The sequence below is a fragment of the Thamnophis elegans genome, chromosome 4, assembly GCF_009769535.1.
Source record: "Thamnophis elegans isolate rThaEle1 chromosome 4, rThaEle1.pri, whole genome shotgun sequence".
Lineage (NCBI taxonomy): Eukaryota > Metazoa > Chordata > Lepidosauria > Squamata > Colubridae > Thamnophis > Thamnophis elegans.
The window spans coordinates 36,080,694-36,106,064 of NC_045544.1; the positions used below are offsets into that span (position 1 = coordinate 36,080,694).

General features: G+C 37.3%; 1 protein-coding gene across 1 annotated transcript in view; it reads right to left on the reverse strand.

The window, feature by feature from the left end:
- CEP85L (centrosomal protein 85 like) overlaps positions 1–25,371 on the reverse strand; it is a 129,745-nt gene that overhangs the window by 75,662 nt on the left and 28,712 nt on the right. Inside the window, 1 exon segment of the mRNA XM_032215803.1 lies at positions 17,932–18,093. Within this exon segment, the coding sequence (XP_032071694.1) occupies positions 17,932–18,093 (162 nt within the window).

Genomic DNA, 25,371 nt, shown 5'->3' on the forward strand with positions numbered 1-25,371 from the left:
CATGGCAAGCATCGTACAGGCTTTCATGGACCCATTTGTGAAGTGCTTGCGGACCCATTTGCACTGCACTCACACCTGTTTGTGCATGGGTCGCCCGTGCCCATGCACACGTAAAGCCGCCTGCCTCTCCCCTCTCCAGGTCATCAACCTAGAAAGGTTGGGGAACTCTGGCCTCTTCTATACCTATGCATTTGGTTTTTCCTGCCTAAGTGCAGGACCTCATTTTCTCACCACTGAACTGCATGTTGGTCCAACCATGTATTTCATAACCAGCAATACCAATGTTTATTATATGTAAATGTATATTCTTTTACTCTGCTATATAATTCACATACCCTAAAAACTTAGAAAAGAACATGTAGTCATAAATCTTTTTACAGCACAGGCGGTATTAATGGATAGGGTTACAGTTTCAACTACAACCAAATTCTAACAACCCCCAAAATTAGATTTTGGTAACAATTATTTTAAATGCAAAATGTAATAATGACTACATTTTGAGATATATCTAGAGTAACTCTTTAAGCAAAAGTAGCTTACAGGACAGAGAACTGATAATAATTACTGATAATAAACTGATAATAATTATTAATAATTAATAATAATACAGGAAGGATTTCCCCCACCCCCACCCCCACATCTTTGATCTCCAAACTAAAAGAAAATTGACCTGGGGCTGGTACTTTTTCAATCAACATAAGATGCTCTCAATTCAATCTGTAGAAGCTATCTTACTGTTACGTTTCCTGACACAGTTTCATCCTGTCTCCATTGACCTTCTCTCTTGCTATAAATCACAATTAATCCAAGACCTTGGGTCTTGTGGCTGGCTCGTCAGCAATATGGAATTCAGGTTGGCAAGTGTGCAGGTTGATTCAGTTTTATCCTTGATTCCCCCCCCCCCCCCCAACTTACTACATCTTCTAATTTAAGTAACTGTAAAAAGGCCATATATAATAAAAATGTCTGGTCATCTGAAATGAAGGTCAAGCTAAACAGAAAGATTTTATTTTAATCCTACTCAATGTTATCTGCTCATCCCTCTGCCAGTATTCCTTCACATAATTTAATATGAATCTATCCTTGTTTTGTTATCATAGTGTACTATATTTTATTTAAAACCACTATTTTGGCTCTTATGGAAAAAATACAATTACAAATTTATTAATGACATGAATTATTGCAGATTTTTCCAATTTACCTAGTCCCGATTTATTAAAGAGAAACTCAGAAAAGCAACTGTATAATTCATATTGGACATTTTCACTTACTTATTCATACAGTAGTGAGACTATTAAAAGAATGAATTTGTAATAGGTTCCAACAAGCTGCAGAGAAAAAGGAGTCCCAATGGGGTGCTCTTCACTAGACATGGTTGACAGGATGAGAAGATCTCACTCCCATGCCTTCTGTCCTCTTGATTTTGGTTCCTATATAACACTTTCTATTTTAATTGTTTTTATATTTATCTTTTTTATTATTTATAAGCTGTCAAGAATTGCCTTATGGATAAGATGGACAGCATATAAATGTAATAAATAAATAAAATGGAGAGAAGACAAGCAGGATTAATCCCACTGCCTCCACTTAGAAACAAACAGGTCTTTTGTTCATCCATCATAGTCAGCTAGTGAAAATCTATTACTTATCAATTCTTAATGGTTTATCCTGTTTTTTTTTTAAAGGAAGAGGAACCTGATGCTTCTCCAATACCATTTTCTTGTATGTACCCTGTTTCCTCGAAAATAAGACCTCCCCGGATAAGAAGCCTTCCCCAACAATATCGCAACACAGCAGCAGCCATGAGGTAACCACATTTGGCTCCTCCTGCACCTCAAAAATAATAAAACCTCTCCAAAAATAAGGCAAAGCACTTATTTCGAGGGGTCAAAAGAAAATAAAACGGTCTTATTTTCGGGAAAATACAGTAGTATCTTTTAAAATGCAAATTTGGAGAGTAAAACTGTTGTCCTACTGATTTTTATAAAATATTACAGTAAATTACTTTTGGAGATGTACAGCTGAAAAGAAGAATTACAGTGGATCTAAAAAATCTACACAACCCTTATTTTTCTCCTTAAAAGAATTTCAGTTTGTTTTCCAATTGAATTGTATAGTATATATGTTATAATAAAGGTGAAAATAATTCTGAAGTGATTTGTCTTGGTATGATTTTATTTACATCTCAAAAATCTAGCATTTTAACCAGAGTGTGTAGGCTTTTTGTTGTGGAGCCTTTGGAGCTGCCACCAGACTCCGATAGCGAGGGGCCCTATGAGTCGGTTCTGGAGGATGTGGAGGACCCTGGACAGGGTTCCGACTCCGAGCAGGGCGCAGAGAGGTTAGTTGCCACCAGGTGGTGCCTGATCCTTGGACCAGTGGGGAGGAGACAAGGGAGAGTGAGCCGGAGGCCAGCAGTGAGTTGTTCCTGGATGCACGCCATCGAAGAGCTACTAGGTGTCAGAAACAATTACGCAATTACAGGAGATGATTGTACTCAGCTGGTGGTCATTAGGCTCCTCTCCAGACTATAAAAGCTACTTGTGCACACGGCCCTCTTTGTAGAAGTCAACACAGGATTGAATGTCGGAGGACAGTACTGTGAGCTTGGCAGGCTAGATTGCTGCCAAGCTTTAGCTGTGTTTATTGCTGCCTGAGTTTGTCTGACTTGCTGCCAAGGTCCTTATCTATTTGTTATGCTTGGCTTTCAGCCACCGAGATTTTGGCGTTTTGCTAATTAAAGTACATTCCAGTTAAGCTTGTCTCGGCATTCATTACTGGACAGAAGAGGGGATCAGAAAAGCTTTTTATATCCATTCTATCCACTTTGAATAAATAAAACAAAAAATTAAAAACATATTTTAACTACGTAAAGGATAATGCTTTTCATTATAAAATTCAGAGTCAAGTATGATAAGAAATATTTTGTACACAAAATGTAATAAATGTTCACATGGAAATTGTCTGTAGAAATCTTTCTTAATTAACCAACCTAGATATTGCATCTAATATCTTGACTTGTTCCAACTGCAGTTTCCATCAGATAATACATGGACATAGCTGCAGATAAATTGGAAGCAACTGTTCTAAGTTCCAATTTCATTAGATGGCAAAAGGGCATTTAAAATTATTCAGACTGAATTCATAAGATCTATTTAAGAACATACATGTTTCCGTTATCTTCTGTTCACTGGAACATAACTTGGTGTCTTTATCCTGCAACATTACTTTGAAGCATTCAGCAAGGATATACTTTGTTTTTTAAATTTCTTTTAATTTTCAATTTGATTTTCAAATTAGCTGTGTAATGATAATATTCAACAAAAGCTGCCTCCTCAGTTGATCCCTCCTTGCAACCTAGCTGGCAGGTTTCCAAAAGCATTATTTTAGCATGCAAATTTTATGCTACTGAAAAATAAAAAGAAATAAGCAACTTTCATTTCTAAAAGAGCCAAGGTGGCGCAGTGGTTAAATGCAGCACTGCAGGCTACTGCTAGATCAGCAGTTCAGCGGTTCAAATCTCACCGGCTCAGGGTTGACTCAGCCTTCCATCCTTCCGAGGTGGGTAAAATGAGGACCCAGATTGTTGGGGGCAATATGCTGACTCTCTGTAAACCGCTTAGAGAGGGCTGAAAGCCCTATGAAGCGGTATATAAGTCTACTGCTATTGCTATTGCTATTGCTATTGCTAATGCTTATTTAAAAATTGGGAAAAATAAATTGTTAGACAGTGAAATGTTTCTAAACAATGGCGCTCACTGCCTAATAATTGTACTTTGGATTCCAGCAATGATATATTTCTTCTTTGAAAACAGGCACTCTCCAAAATCATTCACAGTAACATAAATGAATGAATATAACAGTAGTTTCTGAATCTAAGAACTAAATGTAAGAGTAAAGTATTAAACATTATCATATTTGAATACAGTAATTAATTTTGTGCTCCATTCATTAAAATCTCCATATCCAATTCAGTAAACCAGAAAGATTTAGTGTTGTTAAATTATTTAAGTTTCTAATGTCTTTTGTAACATCTAATTGTAAGAGCAAATACAGCCCCCACCAAAGACACTAAGCTGAATTGTGACACTCAGTAAATGTATCTGCGTACATATTCTTGCGTACCACACAGAGTGGTAAATGTTCAGAAGCTTGGGAAAACAGTATTTGTTTCATCATTTGAGTATATAACCTTTTTGCACAACAAAACTAAAACCAATTAAGCATTTATTTAAGACTGAGTGCACACACTCATTAAAAGATAAATTAGATTATTAGAAGAACCCATAAACTGTTAAGATTGTTTCATCACTAAATATTTCAAATGACATAGCACAGGGGTGTCAAACTCAATTTTATTGAGGGATACATAAGGGTAGTGTTTGACCTTGGGGGGGCCAGGTGGGCATGGCCAGTCACTTGTATCGGGGGCACCTATGGTGGCCTGAGTGCTCTGCCAGCAAAAATGGGATCCTGAGCCCCGTTTTTGGCTTCCTGCAAAATAGAGGTCTGTTTTCATTGACAGAGGCACCATGGGGCACTCCTTTGCTGTATTCAGGGCAGCCCTGCGGGCCAGACTTAAGCACTCCATGAACCAGATCTTGGCCCCAGGCCTTGAGTTTGACACCCCTGGTATTAGCAGAATAGCAGAAAATAGCAAACTATCCATGCCAGTAGAATACATCATAATATTTTCTTAATCCTTAGAGTTACTGAAGAAAATATGCTTAGAACTGCTTAATTTTGGCAAGTAACTGCAACACATACGCAAGAGACCATAAATTAAAAACTTGATTTTTAACACATGTATTGGAAAAACATGAACTGTTATGAAGGATCTTTTTTCAAAATAAAAGTAATGTGCTTTTTAAACGACAAAAGGAATATACCATGTGAAAATATCTAGATTTAATCTAAGGCTGCTTTTATAGGTAGACCTCAAGTTACAATCATTCGTTTAGTGACTATTCAATGTTATCATGCCACTGAAAAAAGTGACTTATGACTGGTCATCGCACTTATGACCATCAAAGCAGCCCCAGTCATGTGATCAAAATTCAATATCATTTAAATATCATTTGTGGGAAGAGCAGCACAATATTCTGCCTACTTTTTAAAAGGGCAATTACTTTAATCAACCCCCTTTGAAACACTAAGTGCAGATACTGCAGTCCTTGACTTATGACTACAATTGAGCCCAAAATTTCTGTTGCTAAGCAAAGTTATTGTTATTGCATCGTGCCCCATTTTATTTTATCTTTTGCCATTATGGTTAAGTAAATCAATACAGTTGTTAAGTGAATTATGCAGCTGTTAAGCAAATCTGTCATTGGCTCTGTTTGTCAGAAGCTCCTTAGGAAGGTTGCAAATACCAATTCCAGGCTCCCAGAATACTGCAATCCTTGTAAATACATGCCAGTTACGAAGTGTCCAAAGTTTGCTCATGTGACTATGGGGATGATGCAATCATCAGAAATGCGAGACCTGGTCATAAGTCACTTTTTCAGTGTTGTTGTAACTTTGAACATTCATTAAAGAATGGTTGTAAATCGAGGAATACTTGTACAAAAATATAAAAACTTATAAAAGGATAACTACTGTACATCTTATAAAAAATACATTGTCTTGCATTCAATTGAAATCTTTCCCTCTACAGGCCCAGTGACTGTGGAGACCCAGTGGGGTAGGATGGTGGTGTGGATATCTCAGTGCATCGGGGAGGTCTTGGCTAATTGGAAACACCACCACCACCCCTGGTCTTCCCCACTCTGAGATACCTCATGTGCACTTAATGACCTGTGCATTCGATTAACAAATACATTGGATAAAGCAGGGAGGGATCACGTTCATTTAACATGATCCAACTAATGAATCCTCGGGTTATGAATGTAATTGGCAGGCTCTATTACATTCAAAAGGATTACTGTATGTACCGTATTTTCACGACTATAAGCCGCACTGAAAATCCTAAAATTTGATAAAAAACCAGCAGTGCGGCTTATAACCCGGTGCGCTTTATATATGGAAAAAGATCGAAAATCTCTCCCTCCCGATTTGACGCTCAAACTTGAAGCACGAGGACGGCTGGGCTGAGCGCCCGTTTCCGAGGCCCCCCCCCCGTTTGGTAGGAAGTCCAGATCGAAAGCCAAGCCTGCAGCTGCTGGCTGGCTGGCTGGCTGGCTGGCCGGACTACCAGCCCCAGCAGCAGCCCCCGGCCAGTTGGGGTAGAGGAATACAAGTCCCATTAGCCCCAGCCCAGGCTTTCCCTCCACCCCTGCATTGACGCGTCGTTCAACCAACCCATTTTCCCCCCAGGTTTTATTTGCCAGCGGAGCCCACCCACCAGACAGACCCTCGCCCCGTTTTCTCCCCCCACTCCACCCAATCCGGGTTAGAGGCATCGTGCGAATGCGTCTCTCGGGACGCCCCCCCCCCTCCAATTTGGGTTCAAAGCATCGCGTGGATGCAGGAAGCCTCCTGCTTTCTCTATTCTTCCTTTCTCCCTTCCTCTTTCTCTTTCTCTCTTTTCCTCTCTGCCGTCTTTCCCGGACCGGGTCTGCTGGCGGGGGGGAGGGCTGGGAGGGGCTGATGGATCCGGTGGTACCTGCCTGAAAAGAGATAGAAGGGGGGGACGCAAGCTTGGAAGCCACCAGACCTTAGTTGATTAGGAGCGGCAGGATTCCCACCCCCTGCCGCGCCCCCCCGCCTCTGTATTGCAGAAGGGACGAACGGTGCCCCCCCCTTATTATTTTTTTACCAAGCTCTCAGGGTGGAGCGGCGAACGAGGCAGCCCGTAAGAGCATCTTCGGAGCCAGAAATCCAGTTGCTGTGCCAGCCGACATTGGCCGTGGTCTCTCTCTCTCTCCCCCCCCTCAAGCTTCTACGCCCCGCCGCTTGATCGTTCTTGCTTCGTAAGCAAAACGGGGGGGAGCAGAACGAAAGGAGAGCCGGAGAGAGAGGATGGGGGGGAGAGAAAGAAAGAGAGAGAGAGAAGAGAAGAGATCAGCTCCTTTATAAAGACTGGATTGCCTTCCTCGCGGACGACGCTGTGCTCCAGGGGGCTGTTGCTCACTTTCTGCCAGCTCTCCCGGATCAGCTTCTGATACGCGCTGGAAAGTCCGTCACGCTCCATTTTTCTCCCAGAGCTAAGTGCCAAAGGGGAGCAGAAGCGCCGTTTCGGGAGAAAGCTCCGCTCCCCGCTCAAAGGCTTGGGCTGCCCCCGGAGGAACAGGTGGCCCGGATCCGGATCCCCGAGCAAATAATAAATAAATCCACACGCGGGGCTCGACGGAGCTTTGAAAGCCGCTTTCTCGCCCGGAGCTTCCCTTCACATCTCTGGAACGGCTTGGCTCCTTTCTTTTTTTTTTTTTTAGGGCGCCCCTTCGTTGGGAGGAGGAGGAGGAAAGGCTCCAACTCTGCCCAGAGAAGGAGCCCGAGCGCTCCGGGGAAACGTGGCAAGCCAGCCCTTCAAAGTCATGCCGGCACTTTAGCGTGAATGTTGCAAAAAAAACGTGCGGCTTATAACCCGGTGCGCTTTATATATGAAAAAAGTTTGAAAAATTAACGTTAACTGATACTGCGGCTTATAACCCGGTGCGGCTTATGGTCGTGAAAATACGGTAATATTGATTGGATACTTAGTTGTACTTGGACATTTTAACATCATTTTAGAAGTTTTGTTTTAGATGTTACAATGAATTTTTTATTGTTTGTTTTATTATATCTATACTGTAGTCTGAATGTAGGGATTTTTTTTGTAAGCTGCCTGGTAACAAATAAATTCAATAAACATTCAAGCATTCCATCTGCTAACTTGATACAGGTATTAAAAATTCCACATTGTACCTCTGATCTCTGACAAAGATTTCACATTTTTGGTGGAATTTCTGAAACACACATATTGTTTCACTTAAGACTTAAATATTTCCAGTTGTAAATCATATTAATCACTATCCATATGGACAGCACAGCTCTTTTTCTCTAAGATTGGGGAGAACAGAATTGCACACAACTGAAACACTGAGCGGAAGAATTAAAAGCAGACTGTGAAAAATATAAGGAGACAGTAGAATGGGCAACTCCAGCATCTGCTTCATCCTTCTTATGTCTGATAGATATTAATTCAGGAAGGGAACCAACTTGAAACATTAAGCCTAGCTACAGTTGAAGAGTTTTGTGACCAGTCATAGTAATGTATATCCTGGGAGAAAGCAGAAAGGGAAAACCCTGAACCATAATCCTTGGAGTCACAGCTTTAATTTTTACAAGATTTCTCTTACAGAATGAACAATATACAGCAAAATATGCAGGCACTGTTCTGTCCATATGTTTCTGAACTAACAATCAGTATTCACATTGCTTTTTAAACAATGAATGATATCAGAAGAATTGTGCTGCTTCCTATAATTTGATTAGTGCAGCATGGTATGGTTTCTATCTTGTGTTGGTTGATTATTGCTGCTTCAGGGGCAATCTCTACTCTTTCTGCGACCTTATATTTTTTTAACAGTTTCCATGTAATTCTATTCCCTCTCCACATATGGCATTAATCTTCCAAAAATACAAATAGCGAGATTGATAGCCAAACATTTTGCTAAAGAAACTTCAAGCTTTTAGATTTCTTTATTTTAAAAGAATTTGATATTGTTTGGGCAACATCTTTTGGCTGTATTGTTATTGAAAGGGACAGAGGTAGATGCAAGCATTTCGTATTGACTCATCAATACCTACATTACAATAACACTATTAAAAGCAGCCTCAAATATAACATCTAGTGAGAGCATTAATTAAGGCTATAATGTATGCAGTAAGGCAACCAATGGCAAGCCTTATGCTTACAGGAAGCATAAATTGACCTAAAGCTATTTCTGTATGCATAAGGGAGGCTTCAAACAGTTAATGGCAACCGCGCCAGCAAGCAGAATGAAACAAGAGTTCCTGTGGGGCAGTAAAACTTTAAATGCAGAGTTTGGATCCACTTGGTAGCCTGTACATAGTGTCTCGCAATGGCCGAAGAAGGCATTTTATGGTCATGATTTCCTGTTATTGGCTGTTCCTTTATTCTGAAAGCCAAACAGCTATCAGTTCTGCCGATATAATTTTCTCACAATTACAAACAAATTGGTAAACACAATGAGCTTTGGCGCAGATAGGTTGTACTTCCTTAATTAGGGGCAGCAGTTAGCCTCTGAGTTTGATATGTGAAGTTCAGCCATACTGAATGTTGCTTCAATTAAAGGTGTTTAAACTTCGAGGCCACAGATGTGGTAAAGCAATTTACAGAACATTATTCTTTTTGTTTTATCAATCTTGTGTGCAAAAGTGTAATCCAATTTATTAGGCATTTTGAATTACATGGATTTCAGTGACAGAATTAAATCAACAATATGTCCAATTTAAAGTAGCTCATGAAACTTAATAATGTCTGAATTTGACCTGGATCCCAGAGCCTTTTTTTATGAGGAGAGGAACACAGGGGATAAATGTGCACATTTTACGAATATGGAAAACAAATATTTTTATATGCATATTTTAAATTTAAATAAAAAATACTTTCAGTAGAAACAAATAGTTAGATAACATTTCTGATATCTATGCTTTTCAAAATCACAATGTTTCAATATCTAATTAGTCAACTATTAGTTATGTAATAGCACTTTTTAATATTGAAAAATATTATGTCTATATTTAAATTCAAAAGGTTGATATTCATATAATTCTTTTTAATGCCAATTGCTTAGCAATAGTTAAAAAACCAATAGAAAAATGAGAGGCATATTTAACTCCAGTTCAATATAAAATGAGCAGGTTGGTTTACAAAACCATTTTTGATTTACAGCCAGTTCACTTTTCAACTAATTACAGTCTACTATTACAGAATCTTAGAGACTTTCAGTCTCCAACTTAAAAATCAATACAACATGCTGCCAAGACAGTTGCTTCCTCCAGTAAGTGCATTTGTTAGAATGGGAAAATGTAAGCTTTTTGCTTTTCTCCGTGGAATTCCACCATGTTGAAAGATATCTACAGTTTCCACTTTTTTTCCCCTCTTCCTTTCTAACATTAAATATTACTTAATTATCACTCAAATATTCCATTTTAGTTGGAGCATGCAATGCCAGCAAATGCATATTATTTATATTATAGTTATTTATATTAAATGAATCCTTTAAATATAACAACTTAGCTTTTAATAGAGTCTTCTGTTCCTATGTTCCTGCAACAATTGCTTTGAGAACCCCTGAAACTAACAACTAACTTGAGATACTAATGTTTTCCACAATTACTTTTTCTGGTTTGCAAAGTGATCTGTACACCTTATTATATTTATTTTCAACTAATTCCCATCAAAGTTAGCCGATTTCCTACATTTTCATAGACACAAAATTTCTAAGAAGCAATGGTTTGGAACAAGATTGAACCTCTCCTCCTTTTCACTGAAGCAAGGGGGGTCTAAGCAAAGATTTTATGATGGAAAAAGGAGGATTAGCTTTGTTGTGGTGGTTGTTGTTGCTGCTGCTGCTGCTGCTTTTAGACAGCAGCCTTCCTTCCTCTATTTCTTCACAGGCTCCCCCAACTTTGTAGACCATATTTCTGTATTCATAGGGATTTGTGAGGGGGATAGTGAATGAATGGCAAAGGCTACCTACGCTCAATTGAGATTAAGTTCAAAACTTCTCTTCTGCCCAATTCTGAATCTAACTCAATTACGGTATCTTCAAAACCTCTGCAGGATTCTACTCACATTTCTTTTGCATACAATGTAACATGGTAAAACAACAAGGCTTTTTACCTTTGCATCTAAAATGTCAAGCCCGAAGCAAGTAGATAATATATAAGTACAAATAAATTAGTTCTTAAATGCCCACTTACAGAACATTGTTTTTAATTATTTCAAAGCTACACCCTTCACGCAGTCCTCTGCTTAATTTCTAAATTCAGAAGCTACAGAGTTAAACCTATATGAAACTCAAATTTTCTCCCTTGGGACTTTAAAATCAGGCTCTGAGAGTAAAGCCTGCATTCCATAAGGTGAAGGAATATCACAATACTAGTAATGGCAAGCAAGAAGGTTCTGCCACTAGAGGTTGCTAGGCCCCCTTTCTAAGCAGCACTTGTGGAGGCTTCAGGTTGGTGACATAATGGGGAATATCTTCTCATAGGTAGCTGGGACCCAAGCTTTAAAGGATTTATATGTTTAAACGAGCTTATTACTTAGAAAGTAATATGAAGCTGATATAATTGAAGCAGGATAGGTCCCACATGCTCCTCAGAGGAGATACCAGATAAAAGCTTACACCCAGCATTTATGAATCTGTTACAATTTCCAGGTTTATTTCAAAGGCATCCAGTTTAAAATACATTACAATACAAGTAGTCCTCGACTTACTTCCATTCATTTAGTGACCAAAGTTACAACAGTACTGAAAAAAGTGACATGACAATTTTTTCAAATTTACTACCACTGCAGCATCCCAGTGGTCACGAACTCAAAATTCGGACCCTTGGCAACTGTCCTGTATTTGTGTGTGTGGCAGTGTCCTGGGGTCATATGATCATCTTCCACCATCTTCAAACAAGCAAAATCAATGGGGAAGCCATATTCCTTCAACAACCATGTTACTAACTTAACAAATGCAGTGGTTCACTTCACTGTGGCAATATGGGGCAAAACTCATTTAACAACTACCATATTTTTTGGAGAATAAGATGTACTTTTTCCCCTCAAAAAAGAGGCTGAAAGTCTGGGTGCGTCTTATACACTGAATACATCATTTTTTGCCTCCCGAAACCCTGCCCCCTTCACCAAAATGGCAGTGCATAGCCTTGAGGAGCCTTGCAGAGTGCTCCTGGGGGCTGGGGAGGGCAGAAATGAGCAAAAAATGGGCCATTTTTTGCTCAATTTCCCCCCCCCCCCAGCCCCAGGAGCACTCTATAAGCCTCCTGAAGGCAATGCATGCCTTTTTTTTGACAAAAAGGGGATACATTTGGAAAAAAATGGGCCCCTTTTGCTCATTTTTGACCCCCCACCCCCCAGGAGCACTCTACAAGCCTCCTAAAGGCTATTCATGCTCTTTTTTTGAAAGGGCAGTCTTTGGGAGGTCTGCAGAGTGCAATTTTTTTTTTTTAATTTGCCTCTTCAACATCTTGGTGCGTCTTATACTCTGGTGCTCTTATACTCTGAAAAATATGGTATTTTTCTTAGCAATAGAAATTTTGGGTTCGATTGTAGTTGTAAGTTGAGTACCTATGATCTATGTGAGAGGTAACTAGAACAATTGGAAGTCAGTTCAGTCTTACCCAGGAGCGGTGAAGCTGATGTTTATCAAACATAAGTGAAATTTGGCACTCATCACCACTGCATTAACCTGAGCCCTCAGGGCTGTTGCAAGATTACGAAGTATCTCCAAACTATTATTAATTAATTAACTAAGTATTATTTTAGAGGAACTGCCACCTCACTACAAAAGGCAGAGAAGTATACTGCCGTTCAGAAAAAGTAATCCCTAAGAACCAAAGCCTCAGGCTTGTTTAGATTCAGTTTTAATTTGTTTATGTTGCATCCGCACTATAATTTGGTCCAAGTATGAGTGGATTATGGAGGCCTAAACATCTGCCAAGTAAGGGAAAGAGAAGATCTGAGCGTCATCCAGTAAAGAGGGCACTGGGGCTTGCATTTCCTGATAATTTCCCTGAACACTTTGATATAAATTTTGAAAAACATAGAATAAATCATGAGGCATTATGCAATCCAAAAACTTTGGAGAAAAGTGCCATCAGTAACCTGTCATCCAGATAAAACCATGTTTGCAAAGCACGCTCCTTATATGCTGCTTTGCACAAAAAGACTGCCATGGACAACATATTTGGCTTAGAGAAAAGACAGAACATTCCTCTAATACAATGTATATGATAATTCTCTATTTTTCAACCAAAAAAAATTCTTAAAATTTGAAGCATTGCTCATGGAATCTCATACCATTCAAAGAAATGGAGCATACAAAAATATTAGTTCATATTCTTTTCATAAAAATCAGTGGGTCTGAATGAATATTATGACTTCTTTCTCTTATAATGAGGCTTTTTTTTAAAAAAAAAATCCTTGTCTTCCATCCACTATTATTTCTTTAAAAAAAAAACTGAAGTAGGTTCAGCTGAACACTTCTTTCTTCAGCAGTTCAGATATAAGAAGAAAAGAAATAAAATGAAGCAGCCATTAAGCACAAGATTCTCATTCAAATGTTAATCATTGTTCACTGCTAAAGAAAAGCAATGCTATCAGCTCTATAGCTATTTTTTTTAAAACCTCCTTCACCTAAGGCCTGAGGTATTTTCAACATACTATATTTAAGAGCACTGAACACTGTTTTGCACTTCTGTTTATTTTCAAGCAACATAATATTTTTGAAAGAAAAAAACAATCTGTTTAGCTGAGGCATTTACCATAGTGCCCACAATTGCTTATCTTTTGGCAATTATTTTGATACTTTCTTGTTCTAGAACAAGAAATGCAGGCCTTTAGGGGAAAAAGGAGGGGGAGAGTCTTATTAAAATAGATACTAATTGTTTGGCAAAAACAATCAGGAAACAGAAAACATTCTGAGGTTACTTTTGAAATGGGCAACAACCATAAAACAGATTTAAATTTGTTAAAATCAATTTAGAAGCAGGAGAAGGGATAAATTATACTATATCCTTCCCAGGCTCTCTTGAAATATGCTATAATTGCAAAATGTTGGGAAGCAAGATTTAATAAAAACTCACTACCATATCTGGGGTGGGTTCCGGCAGTCTCTACTGCCGGTTTGCTCGTGGATGCGCTGCACATACATGCACAGAGCAACAAAAATTGCTCTGTGCATGCGCAGAAACAAAAAACAAGATGGCGCCACTCGGACAATCGGTTCAGGGGTGTGGCAGGCCTGGGTTGCTGTCAGTTCCAGCGACCTAGGCCGCCAAACCACTACCACTGTACCATATATACTTTAAGGAAACTGAGGATACAGCATTGACTTTACACCCTCTTCTTCAATTAGACCTAAGATAGTCTTAAAATCGATTGTCTTCCTGTTTAATAAGGCAATCCTTTACAGACAAGTATAAATTTTTTAATGTTTATTGGCATCTCAACAAATAATGTTGAAGCACTTTTATGGTAACTATTTGTAGTCTTTTAAAAACTGATTTTACAGCTGTAATAATTGTCAGCCTAAAATCTTGAAAAAAGTGAATATTCATTAGAAGGGAAAGCCGTAAATCTTCAACATTGCAGACGTATCAAAAATTTATAAATACCATGAAAATAGTTTCTTACCTTGTTTTTTTTTAATTCATGAATGTTTAATAAAATCACGCCCAGTACAGAAAGAGGTAGTGTTACATAGTCTGACAAGACTGACTACAGCCCATGAAAGCTACAGGAGAATATTACTAATAATCGATTTTTTTAGCTAGCGAGTGTAGATCACTGAAAAACTAAAGGTGTAGGTGTGATCTCATAAGGAAATCACACCTACAGCTTAATTACATTTCAAATTATACCATCTATACCAGCAGCATTAATATTTTTCATGTACATTAATCTTGGGAGACAGGAGAAAAAGCTACAACCTAGATCAGCGATGGTGAACCTTTTTTGGCTTGCGTGCCATAAGTGGGGGGAGCGTAGGAGGGGTCGTGTGTGGCGTGCCGCACACGTAATGCAATGTGTGACACACACACCCCGCGTGCATGCACACATGACAGGCGCTCCCCACATTTTTTGCATGCTTTTTTGCCCTCCCCATGCTCCAGAGGCTTTATAGGAGCCTGGGGAGGGCGAAAACAGCCTCCCCCCGCCTCCTGGAGACCCTCCGGAGGCTTCAGGAGCTTCCCTGAAGCCTCTGGAGTGCCAAAAACCAGCCCTACGGGCAAACCAGAAGTTCAGGAATGGACCTGGTTTGCTCATAGGGCTGGTTTAAGACCTCCAGAGCCTTCGGGGGCCTTCCAGAGGCTCATTTTTTGTGCTCCGAAGGCTTCAGGGAAGCTCCTGGAGCCTCCAGAGGGCCTCGGCGGTGGGGTAGTCTGTTTTTGCCCTCCCAAGGCTCCTATAAACCCTCTGGAGCCTGGGGAGGGCGAAAAATGGCTTTAGAAAAGGCTGAACTAAGCTGGACAGCGCGCACATGCACGCCGGCGAGCTGATAGGGCAACGCCTCGCATGCCTGACAAATGGCTCTACGTGCCACCTGTGGCAAGCGTGCCATAGGTTTGCCATCCCGGACCTAGACAAAGTCCTGACAGGAGACTCCCGAGTCCAAAAGAGAGATGGAGATGAAGAAAGTGTCTCAGAAAGGACCCACCCTACTTCTCTGAAAAGTAAAGGCAGTGGAAAAAATGCTTTCATTCTCACAAGATTCTGTTACTGAAAGTGTATAATAAAGGTAATGTTAGGACTTATGGTTTCTTGACTGACCTGACCTCTGGGAACAGAGACAGAAAGTTAATAGCACTGCTTACTTCACTAGGGTAGAGATAGACAGCTGGGAAGCTTTCATTACAGAGGAGAGGCACGGTTCTAATAAGCAGATGATCATGCGAACTCTGTCTACTTCCCCAGGTCCAATAGATTCAAACTCTTCCTAGATAATATGGCTAAACTGCATTTCTAACACCTCTACAGGGTTAACTGGGAATGAATTTGAACAAATTTGTCCAACAGGTAGTCTGCAAAATCTTCTGTGTGCCCCTTTAGGTGTATCTCTGAGTCTCCTCTACCCAAGAAGGCCACCAAGTGGCTATCCAGACACAGTAAGGGTGAAGTGACTCTTTGCTGCCCTTACTGTTATAAAGTGGGTCTCAAGGGTGGCTTTAACCTGGATTCAGGTGAGTTTGTTCTTAGTTGACCCTAAGTATCTCTTAACTTAGGTTTCATCTCCTTCAATTCTTTCACAGACAGTATTAAAATAGAGCAGGTGTAGACTAAGTTACTATCATGCTTGTGCTACATGCAACTTTTGTATATAGTTTTCTATGCCAAAATATTTTAAAGCACTTTATAATAAAAGCAAAAAAATTATATAACAATACAATACATTAAAACGAAATGATACATGCAATATAAATAGTGGATCCTGTATGTATAGGAAAACTGCTAAGATGATGAAGGTACATGCAATCTAAAGTAATAGAACATGCTTATGAAAGGTAAGGGAGAGAAGAGGGGAAAAGCATTCTTCCAGTAACAATGCAAAAACAGCCATAACTAATAATTAATGAAACTTGTCAATCAATATGATAAACCAAGCCATCAAATATTATTTTGCAATAATTCTCTCTTCACTGTTTTTTTGAAGATCAAACCAACAAGGAACAAGATTAACTATATCACAGCAGTCTGTATGGTCCCATTTCCATTTTACCATTAATAGCAATAGCAATAGCAGACTTATATACCGCTTCATAGTGCTTTTACAGCCCACTCTAAGTGGTTTACAGAGTCAGCATATTGCCCCCAACAATATGGGTCCTCAAACAGCAGTCAGCAAATCTTTAAAGATGTCACTATCTAGTGTTGCGATAAATGGCATAGCTGAGGCCCAGATGCCAGTAAATATTCAGTTCCTATGTTACAACTACAGTTGGTTTTCTATGAAAAATCTCCAGGATTGAAGCCTGTACAGCAATGTTTTAGTGTTTTTTTCTTAATTCAGAACCAAAACTGATTAATTCTGGCCAGGGGTGAGCTTCAAAAATTGCAGCAACGGGTTCACTGCCGTGTTGTTGGGTTGGCATGGCCTAGTCAGCCCCTTGCACCATGGCAGGGGGTGTTTTAGTCAGCCCTCCCCAAGCTTTCCTTGAGCCACCAGGAGGGGAAAAACTGCTTCCCCCAGGCTTTGAAGGCTCTCCAGAGGATGGAAACAGGCCTGTTTCTGGACTTCTGGAACCTTGAATAGGCCCATTTTTTCCCCCTCCATGAGCCTCCTTGCAGGCCCTGCACTTACCTGGCATGATAAACAGGCTGCATGGAGACTCCTGGGAGGGGGGGGGGGCGGTGCCAGCCAGGGGTGGCATTTTGAGGTTTGCCAAACTGGGCAGAATCCTAGCTAGAGGATCACCCGAACCTGTGTGAACCCCAGCTGCCCACCCCTCCTTCTGGCTGATTTCCCATCATCATTGAATATTCATATAGTTTTTATTTATCAGTTTGTTAATAGAAGTTTTATAAGGCATATCACCTTTTTTCTCCTAAAACTTCATTAGTTTGAATATGTAATATATAATGAATGTGTTAAAGTCTTTGCCTCTTTTCTGTTCCTATGTATATGGACACACAAATGCATACGCTTTGACTAAATAAGATGCATTTTATATTATTCGCAAGGTATATGTTTCCCCCTTTATTTTCCATTTAATTCTGTTAATTAATTTTATTTTAATTACTCTTACAGCTACAAAATATTGTAATGCTCCTTTAGAAAGTTAAGTAAATTTACACCATTGAAATTGTTAGTCATGATATATTATACTGTTTTGCAGAACACTTATCAATATTATATGGAGATATTTCCTTAGAGTAATTTAAAGGTAACACTTAGGGAAAAACTAAGTAGGAAAACATGTAAACAATAATAAAATATATGCATTCTACATAAAATTTCATTTGCGTGTGTGTGTATTCTCAAATTATTATTTTTTATAATCACTTTTTTAAAATAGAATGAAAACAAAAGAATGAATGCAAACCTTTATTTATTTATTTAAATCTAAACTTAAATTTAAAAAACAGAATGGGTTTCAATTCCCAAGTAAATAATCCTTAAGATCATATTGCATCTTTTAGTTTTTAGACAGGCTCCCTTAGTCTTTGTATCTTTCTCGGCTTTTTAATTATTGAAACAACAATTATTCCCGATTTTCTACCAGACGTCCTTTGGTTTAAGCATAGCTACTGACCTTCCACACTATCAGAACAGGAAGTTCCAACACCTGTGTCTCCACTGTCAGAAGCTATGCTGTGTCTTCTGATATGAATACTTTGACGGCTGGCTGGACCTGCCGTGGCTTGCCACAGAGAATCAGTACCCGAAAACCATCCTGATGAAGAACATTCTGGGCCTGCATAGAAAAAAAAAGTGTTTAAATACAAAATTAGTTCAAGATGAGTTAAACATAAACTTAGTTATGTGGAAATTATTCATATATAAAATTAAAAGACAAGAAGTCTATAGAAAACAGTTCTGCAGTTAAGACGTGAACTTTTAATATGAATAAAAAAAAACCTCTTGTAGCTTGGAAGAAGACCATCAGCATTAACCCATTAATTTTATATATCTATATCTATATCTATATCTATATCTATATCTATATCTATATCTATATCTATATCTATATCTATATCTATATCTATATCTATCTATCTATCTATCTATCTATCTATCTATCTATCTATCTATCTATCTAATCTTCTGTTCAGTGTGAATTTGCTTGGGATTTAGATTTGATTTTAAAATTCACTTTGCAAATTTGCTTTAACAACATTTGAGAGGTAAGAAGGAAATTTTACATGAAACATTACTCAGTGTTAGAAAAGTTTGATTCTGCCCAAATTGTATTTGTTGAAATAATGGATAAATACAATTAATTTTGTATATGGTATTCATGTATCAAATCCCAATGCATTTCTCTAGCAAAGATTTCCATTTATTTTAAGATTTCCATTTATTTTAAACACAGAAAACCTTTGACCACAAAGCAAATTTCATCAACCATTATATTTAATGGAACAATTTTACAATATACTGTACAATCATAAGCAATCTAAATTGACAGAATACAGCCCAAAATACTGATGGTTAGGGGAAAAAATATAGATTCTATGACCTCTGGCATCATTTATTACAAACAAGACATATTTCACTATTTCAGTAAGTCCAAAGTATATCAGATGCAAAAGAGCTTTAAAACGAATAACAATGAAACAATTACCTAATGAGGAAAACTGCATTGTTCATAGTTATACAAAAATCATTTTATAACTAAGCAAAACTAAACAGAAACCATTCTTCTTTTATACAGTCATTCAATCTCATTTAATTATGCAATTGCCAAGATTTGAAAAAAGCTGCCTTTTATTTGTAATTGTTTCATATTTTTCCATTGCTTTTACCCTTTTCTACACAGAGCATGAGAAGAGGAACATACGAGCAACTTATACTTTGTGTTCTAACTACACAGCCAGAATCTCTTCTACTTTCTGTAATTCATACTACCACCAGTTTTTAAAATTCTTTCTCTTTCATCTTTATTTTTGGCACAACAGAAAGCAGAGCTGTAATTTTCCCCCAAATTGTTCTGTCTTCCATCTGTACACTTATCCATCATATTACTACAAAGCTCACTGATCTACTTGCCTTGTCTCTGGCTAGCAGAATTATGTATCCTGCTACAAGTCTACATGGTTATAAGACAATGGCATTCAAAGAAGAAACTTAGGAAGGAAATGCTCTAATTGACCAAGTGGTAAAAATGGCAGTGGGAGATTTGTACACTTAAGAGTTGCATGAGCCTTAAGAGTTGATATAAGCCCTCCCAGCTAAACTCGACAGATGAGCTCATTCTACTTTATTTTAAGACTATATTAATATAATATTGCATTTCTGAAGGTACAAACCTCCTGCCATCACTTTTAACCACCCGATCAATTAGAGCAGTTCCTTCCTAAGTTTCTTCCTCTGACCACTGAGCCAGTGGTCGGTCAGAGAGGGCTCCTCCCTCTCTTGGCTGATTGTTTCCTAGGAAACATCACTTCCCCTGACTCCCCAAGGTCATCTACACGTGCCATTAGATCTGCTTTCATTATTTTGATGATGGTGACAGATCTTGCAGATACTTTTAATATTGATAATTAATTGGTTGAGTATTAACAAACTATGATTTAAAGGCAAATATACTGTGGTATGTCTGTGAGAGAGATCTTCTCATTTAAAATATATCAACTCTATTATAGAGGAAGCTGCACTGAATATTAGATTAATACTGAATATAGGTAGTCCTTGAGTTACGACCACAATTGAGCCCAAAATTTATATTGTTAAGGAAAACATTTGTTAAGTGAGTTTTGCCTCATTTTACAACTATTCTTGCCTAGTTGTTAAGGGAATCACTGACTTTGCTTGTTAGAAGGTCACAAAAGCTGATCACATGACCCCTGGACATGCAATTGTCATAAATCTGAACCAGTTGCTAAACATCTGAATTTTGATCCTATGACCATGGGGATGCTACAATAGTCGTTAAGTGTGAAAAACAGTCATAAGTCACTTTTTTCATTACCATTGTAACTTTGAACAGTCATTATATGAACTATTGTAAGTCAAGGACTACTTGCATATTAATCTAAATGATTAATGATTACATCGGGATCTATGACCGCCACTAAAAATCTAAGGGGCTCAGGCTGCTATATCTGCTTTGACCATATTTGCACAGAGATAACCTTGCAACAGTCTTTTCATGGTCCAGCAATTTTCCGGCTGAATTATAAAAATACACTGCACATGGAGTCTCCTTTGAAAATTATTCGGAAACTTCAATGAGTTCAAACCAGAGTCGACTTGTATCATCTGATATAATCATATATCAGTGCTTTGCTATATGCACTGTTGGTCAGGAAATTTTTCAAGGTCTAATTTGAAGTAGTATTACTCTATAAAACCTAAATAGCTTTCAGTCATGTAATCTGAAGAAGTGTCCCTTCTCATTTTCCTATTAGGGCACTAAGATCTCCACTAGAGACCATTATCAAATTTCTCTCACATAACGAAAGGGCTTTTTCAATAATGATATCCTGAAGGAAGTAATTTAGGGCATTCATATTATTTTTACGGATAGTTTAGGGAGCAATGAGTTTAATAAAACTTTATCTACAATTCTGCCTTTTATTACTGAAGGATCTCAATGACACCTATAACTGAAAGTATAGATTCCCAGTAAGGTTAAGCACGAAAGGCAGATCGCAGGTAAGGAATCAGAGTAAATATGATTTACTGAGGGAGAAAAAAACCAAGCCAACTCTAGGTTTCTGATAACAAATATCCTCCCCACAAAAAACAACAATACATAAATTACACAAGACTAAAATGCATAACTTGAAAATAAACAATTATATGTTGGATAATGGAAAAGTTGACCTTGGAAAGGAGGAATCAAATTAATAAAAGTTCTGGCAAGAAAATTCAAACTTAATGGGTAGTACCTTATTTCAACAATCTAAATGAAACTACATGTAGGCATCATCAGATTGGCAACATCAAAATCAAACTAATGATATACTCTCCAAACAAAAAAGACAGTCTTCAACATACAACATTCATTTAGAAAACATTTAAAGTTACAATGGTACTGAATGACTGTTATGATTGATCTTTGGAATTTTCTTCCGGACCAACGCCTCTCGCACACTTAGGGATAGAAATTATAAAGGAATCAATTCCCGTTATAAGCATGTTTTATGTTTGTTCTTTTAATTAGCAAAATTAAGACCTAATGCTGATTGAAGCTCAATTCGCAAACTCCTTTTTGAAAATTACAACTTATGCTAAAAAAACCAAAATCATCAGACCAATAAGGTACAACCTGTTCAGAACCTGCTGAATACCACCTCTGCTCCATATGATTATAAAGTTACTATGAAGATTAAATTTAATGGATTAGGTTGGATAACTGGAGTAAATTGGGATTAAAGTTCATGACATCATTAACACGATGCAAACAAAAATATCCCAAAATGCAAACAACCAAAGGTGAATTGGTGCTTGCTGATACAGCAAGAAACAAAAGACATCAGAGACAGAGGAATTTAAATTAAAAGCTGAGTTCTGGAGAAGATTAAGAGACAAACAGATACATCTAAATAAATAATGTAAAGAAACTGAAGTAACAACAAATGGAAGGAAAAAAGATTTATTTAGGATATTTACAGAATACAAATCCAACATTGTGCAAGATGGACATGATTAAAGATATAGAAGGCAAAGAACTGCTAGGGGAAAAAAGGTTTGATCACTGTAAAGTTAATTGGGCTCTAGAACTTATAGCTGACAATAAAGCTGCAGAAGCTCTTAAACCAACCAAACTTAAAACCTCTCAGGATGATACAATCACAGCACTATTTATAATTTGTAGGCAGGTAGGGAAAGCAGTGGTTAAGAGCCTGGAAAAGAGTAATTCTTATTTTAATACCAAAAAAGTGCAGAAAGAATGCTCAGATTACTGAACAACTGCACTTACCCGTCAAGTTGGTTAAGATAATGTTCAAGGTTTGCAATCCAGAGTTTAACAATACCTGCAACAAGAACTGCCAGACGTACAAGTCAGCATCAGTGGTGGGATTCAAATAATTTAACAACCGGTTCTCTGCCTTAATGACCAACTGGGTAGGTGTGGCTTGGTGGTCATGTGACTGGGTGGGCGTGGCCAACTCAACATCACTTATGTCGATGGGTGCTTCGTCTTAGCTGTTAGAATGTAACAAGGGTTAACCAGAGAGGCAGTTTCTGTAAGCAGGCAATAAAGATTAGGCTAGAAACTACACCAGAATGTTTCCTTCCTGCCTTTCTTACAGGATTAGCCTTGTAAAGTGGAAAAAAAACAAAATGATATTTCTTCCGACAACCGGTTCTCCGAACTGCTTAGAAAGTTAACAACTGGTTCTCCCAAATAGGTGCGAACTGGCTGAATTCCACCACTGGTCAGCATCTAAAAAGGTGGATGCTCCAATCACCTTGTATACTGTTACCCCATTTACCTTCTATGCAAAGAGAGCCACTGATGTGGTGGTGAAGGCACCAAGCTAGAAATTGGAAGACTGAGTTCTAGTCCTGCTGGGCACCAAGCCAGCTGGGTGACTTTGGATCAGTCATTCTCTCTCAACCCTAGGAAGAAGGCAGCAGCAAACCATTTCCACAATTTTGCCAAGAAAACTGCAGAGACTTGTCTAGACAGTTGCCTGGAGTTAACACCAATTCCAAGGCATCAAGAAACAAAAACATAATATCATAAGAAATTTAATACTGAATGAAATAGAAATTGGAATTAAAATAACTTGGAGAAAAATAAGTCACCTCATATATAATGATGATACTATTCTTGTGGCTGGAAGTAAAGAAAGCTTAATAAATTCCTTATTGAAGAGTAAAGATGAAAGTGCAAATTCAGTATGACCCTCGTATTTTTTTTAAAAAAGAAAAGTGACTATATCAATAGGCAATACCAATCCAATTTTTAAAGTAGTAACAAACTTTATTTTCCCAAGTTCAAAAATTCAAATGGATGACTGTGTAGAGATTTTATACACAAAGACGGAAGAATATAAAAAATATCCATAATGGAGGAATAATTTGTGAAAACAGAGCTTACAAAAATACTTAAATTGATTTGTTTGATTAGGGAATGTACAAGGACATTTGTCAAATACTGGAAACTTTTTATGGACTTTTTGCTGAAAATGGATAAGAATGAATTAGAGATTTCTGGATTTACTGATTAAAAAGAGCTGTACATGGGAGAAGGGAGCTATGTTATGAAATATTGAAGGGGATATGGATAGATCAACTATAAAGAAGATCAGAAGTTACTTCTTTAATTAATTTGGTTCCCTTTTTTCTTGCTTTCTATTGTTTTCAACACTTTTCTCTTTATGTTTCTTTTTAAAAATATTTTTCAAGTTTACCTTTTAACTTTGTAAACAATATTTAATAAAAAATTACATTTAAAAAGAATGATTTAATTAATATATGTTACTATAGGCCTTTACAAACATAAAAGCACAAAGGTATATTAACAGTTATATATATATATTGTCAATACTGGTTGTTCTACTGCAATATATGAACATGAAAAGTTCATTGTCTAAATGAAGAACAAACAAATGGTTTTGATTTATAGTGTTGGAAAAAATATTTATTTATATAAATTTGTTATATTGTTAAAAATACCTTGGACCACAAAAACAACAAATTATTCAATAATATATGAAAAAAAGCCAGAGTACTCCATGAAAGATCTAACAATAAAACTAAAGTTTACTTTGCACACATAACCTGAAGACAAAAGCCACTGGAGAAGTTCCAATGATTGAAATAATTAAAGGTAATTTAAAAAGAGGCCAACAAAAGACAAGTTAACTATATACTATCCCCTGATGACATAAGTATGAGTTTATAAGTACATAAAAAATGGTGGTAAAATTATGCTCAATGGTTCATGAAAAGTAAGGAAGTGACTAAATGACTGAACAGCAGTTTGAATACTGTATCTAGGGCTGCAGTTTTAAAATCAATAATACTAGGCATAATTGGGCAAATAGATTGAGTTATCCAGATTCCCAATTAATGATATGATTTAACTTTCCTGTAATTTTTTGAACATAGAATGATAAATGTGACATTTCTACTAATTAAATTTCTTAGCATGCTGAATTTTAAGAAGATAGTCTCATCTGCTTATTCATTTGTTTAAAATAATGTTTTCTAAAACTCTATGAACAAAAAAAACTATAATATTGATATATCTAAAATGAATGTAATTTATGAATGACTTATCTAGTAACACACTTGCATTTTTCTCGAACACAAACCAAAATAGAAAAATATATTATATCATTACCTAATATTCACTGAAGCAAACATTCTATACATTTCCATTTCTATCTAAAAAATAATCATTAATGCTTCAGACAGAGGAAGCCAGGCTACAGCTACATATGATATTAGAAATGATGACTTTTAATAATTAACAGAAAACTTATAACTTTCTAACTTATATTTTTATTTTATTTATGTTAAAAGTTTTTAATTACAATAATAAAAACAATACAAACTGAAAAAAGGAAAAATAAAAATAATAAAAGGTGCAAAAATGTAAAGGAAAAAATAAGGAAAGGAAAGAAAAACTAATAAGAAACAAATGAACAGTTGCACTATCCCTTCACCTCCTCATTAATTTCTAATAATAAAAAAATAAATAAAATAATAAAAATAATAAATAATAAAACGTCTAATCCCATAAGTCAATATACCATAAATCAGCCCAGAATTATAGTTATAAGGCCTGCTGGTTGTTAAGCCTAATTTTACAACCATTTTGTAGCAGTCATTAAACAAATGTGATAGTCATAAAGTAAATGCTGTAGTTGATAAGCGAATCCATTTTCCACAATGTGCATTTTTTGTACAAGTAAATGCTGGTTTCCAACAAAACCCATTGTAAATTGCAGTCACATGACTGCAGGATGTTGCAAACATTCATAAATATGGGTCAGCTGCTATGCGCCCAAACTGTGACTAAATGACCATAAGAGTGATGAATGCAGATATTAGAGCTTTAAATCTGGGT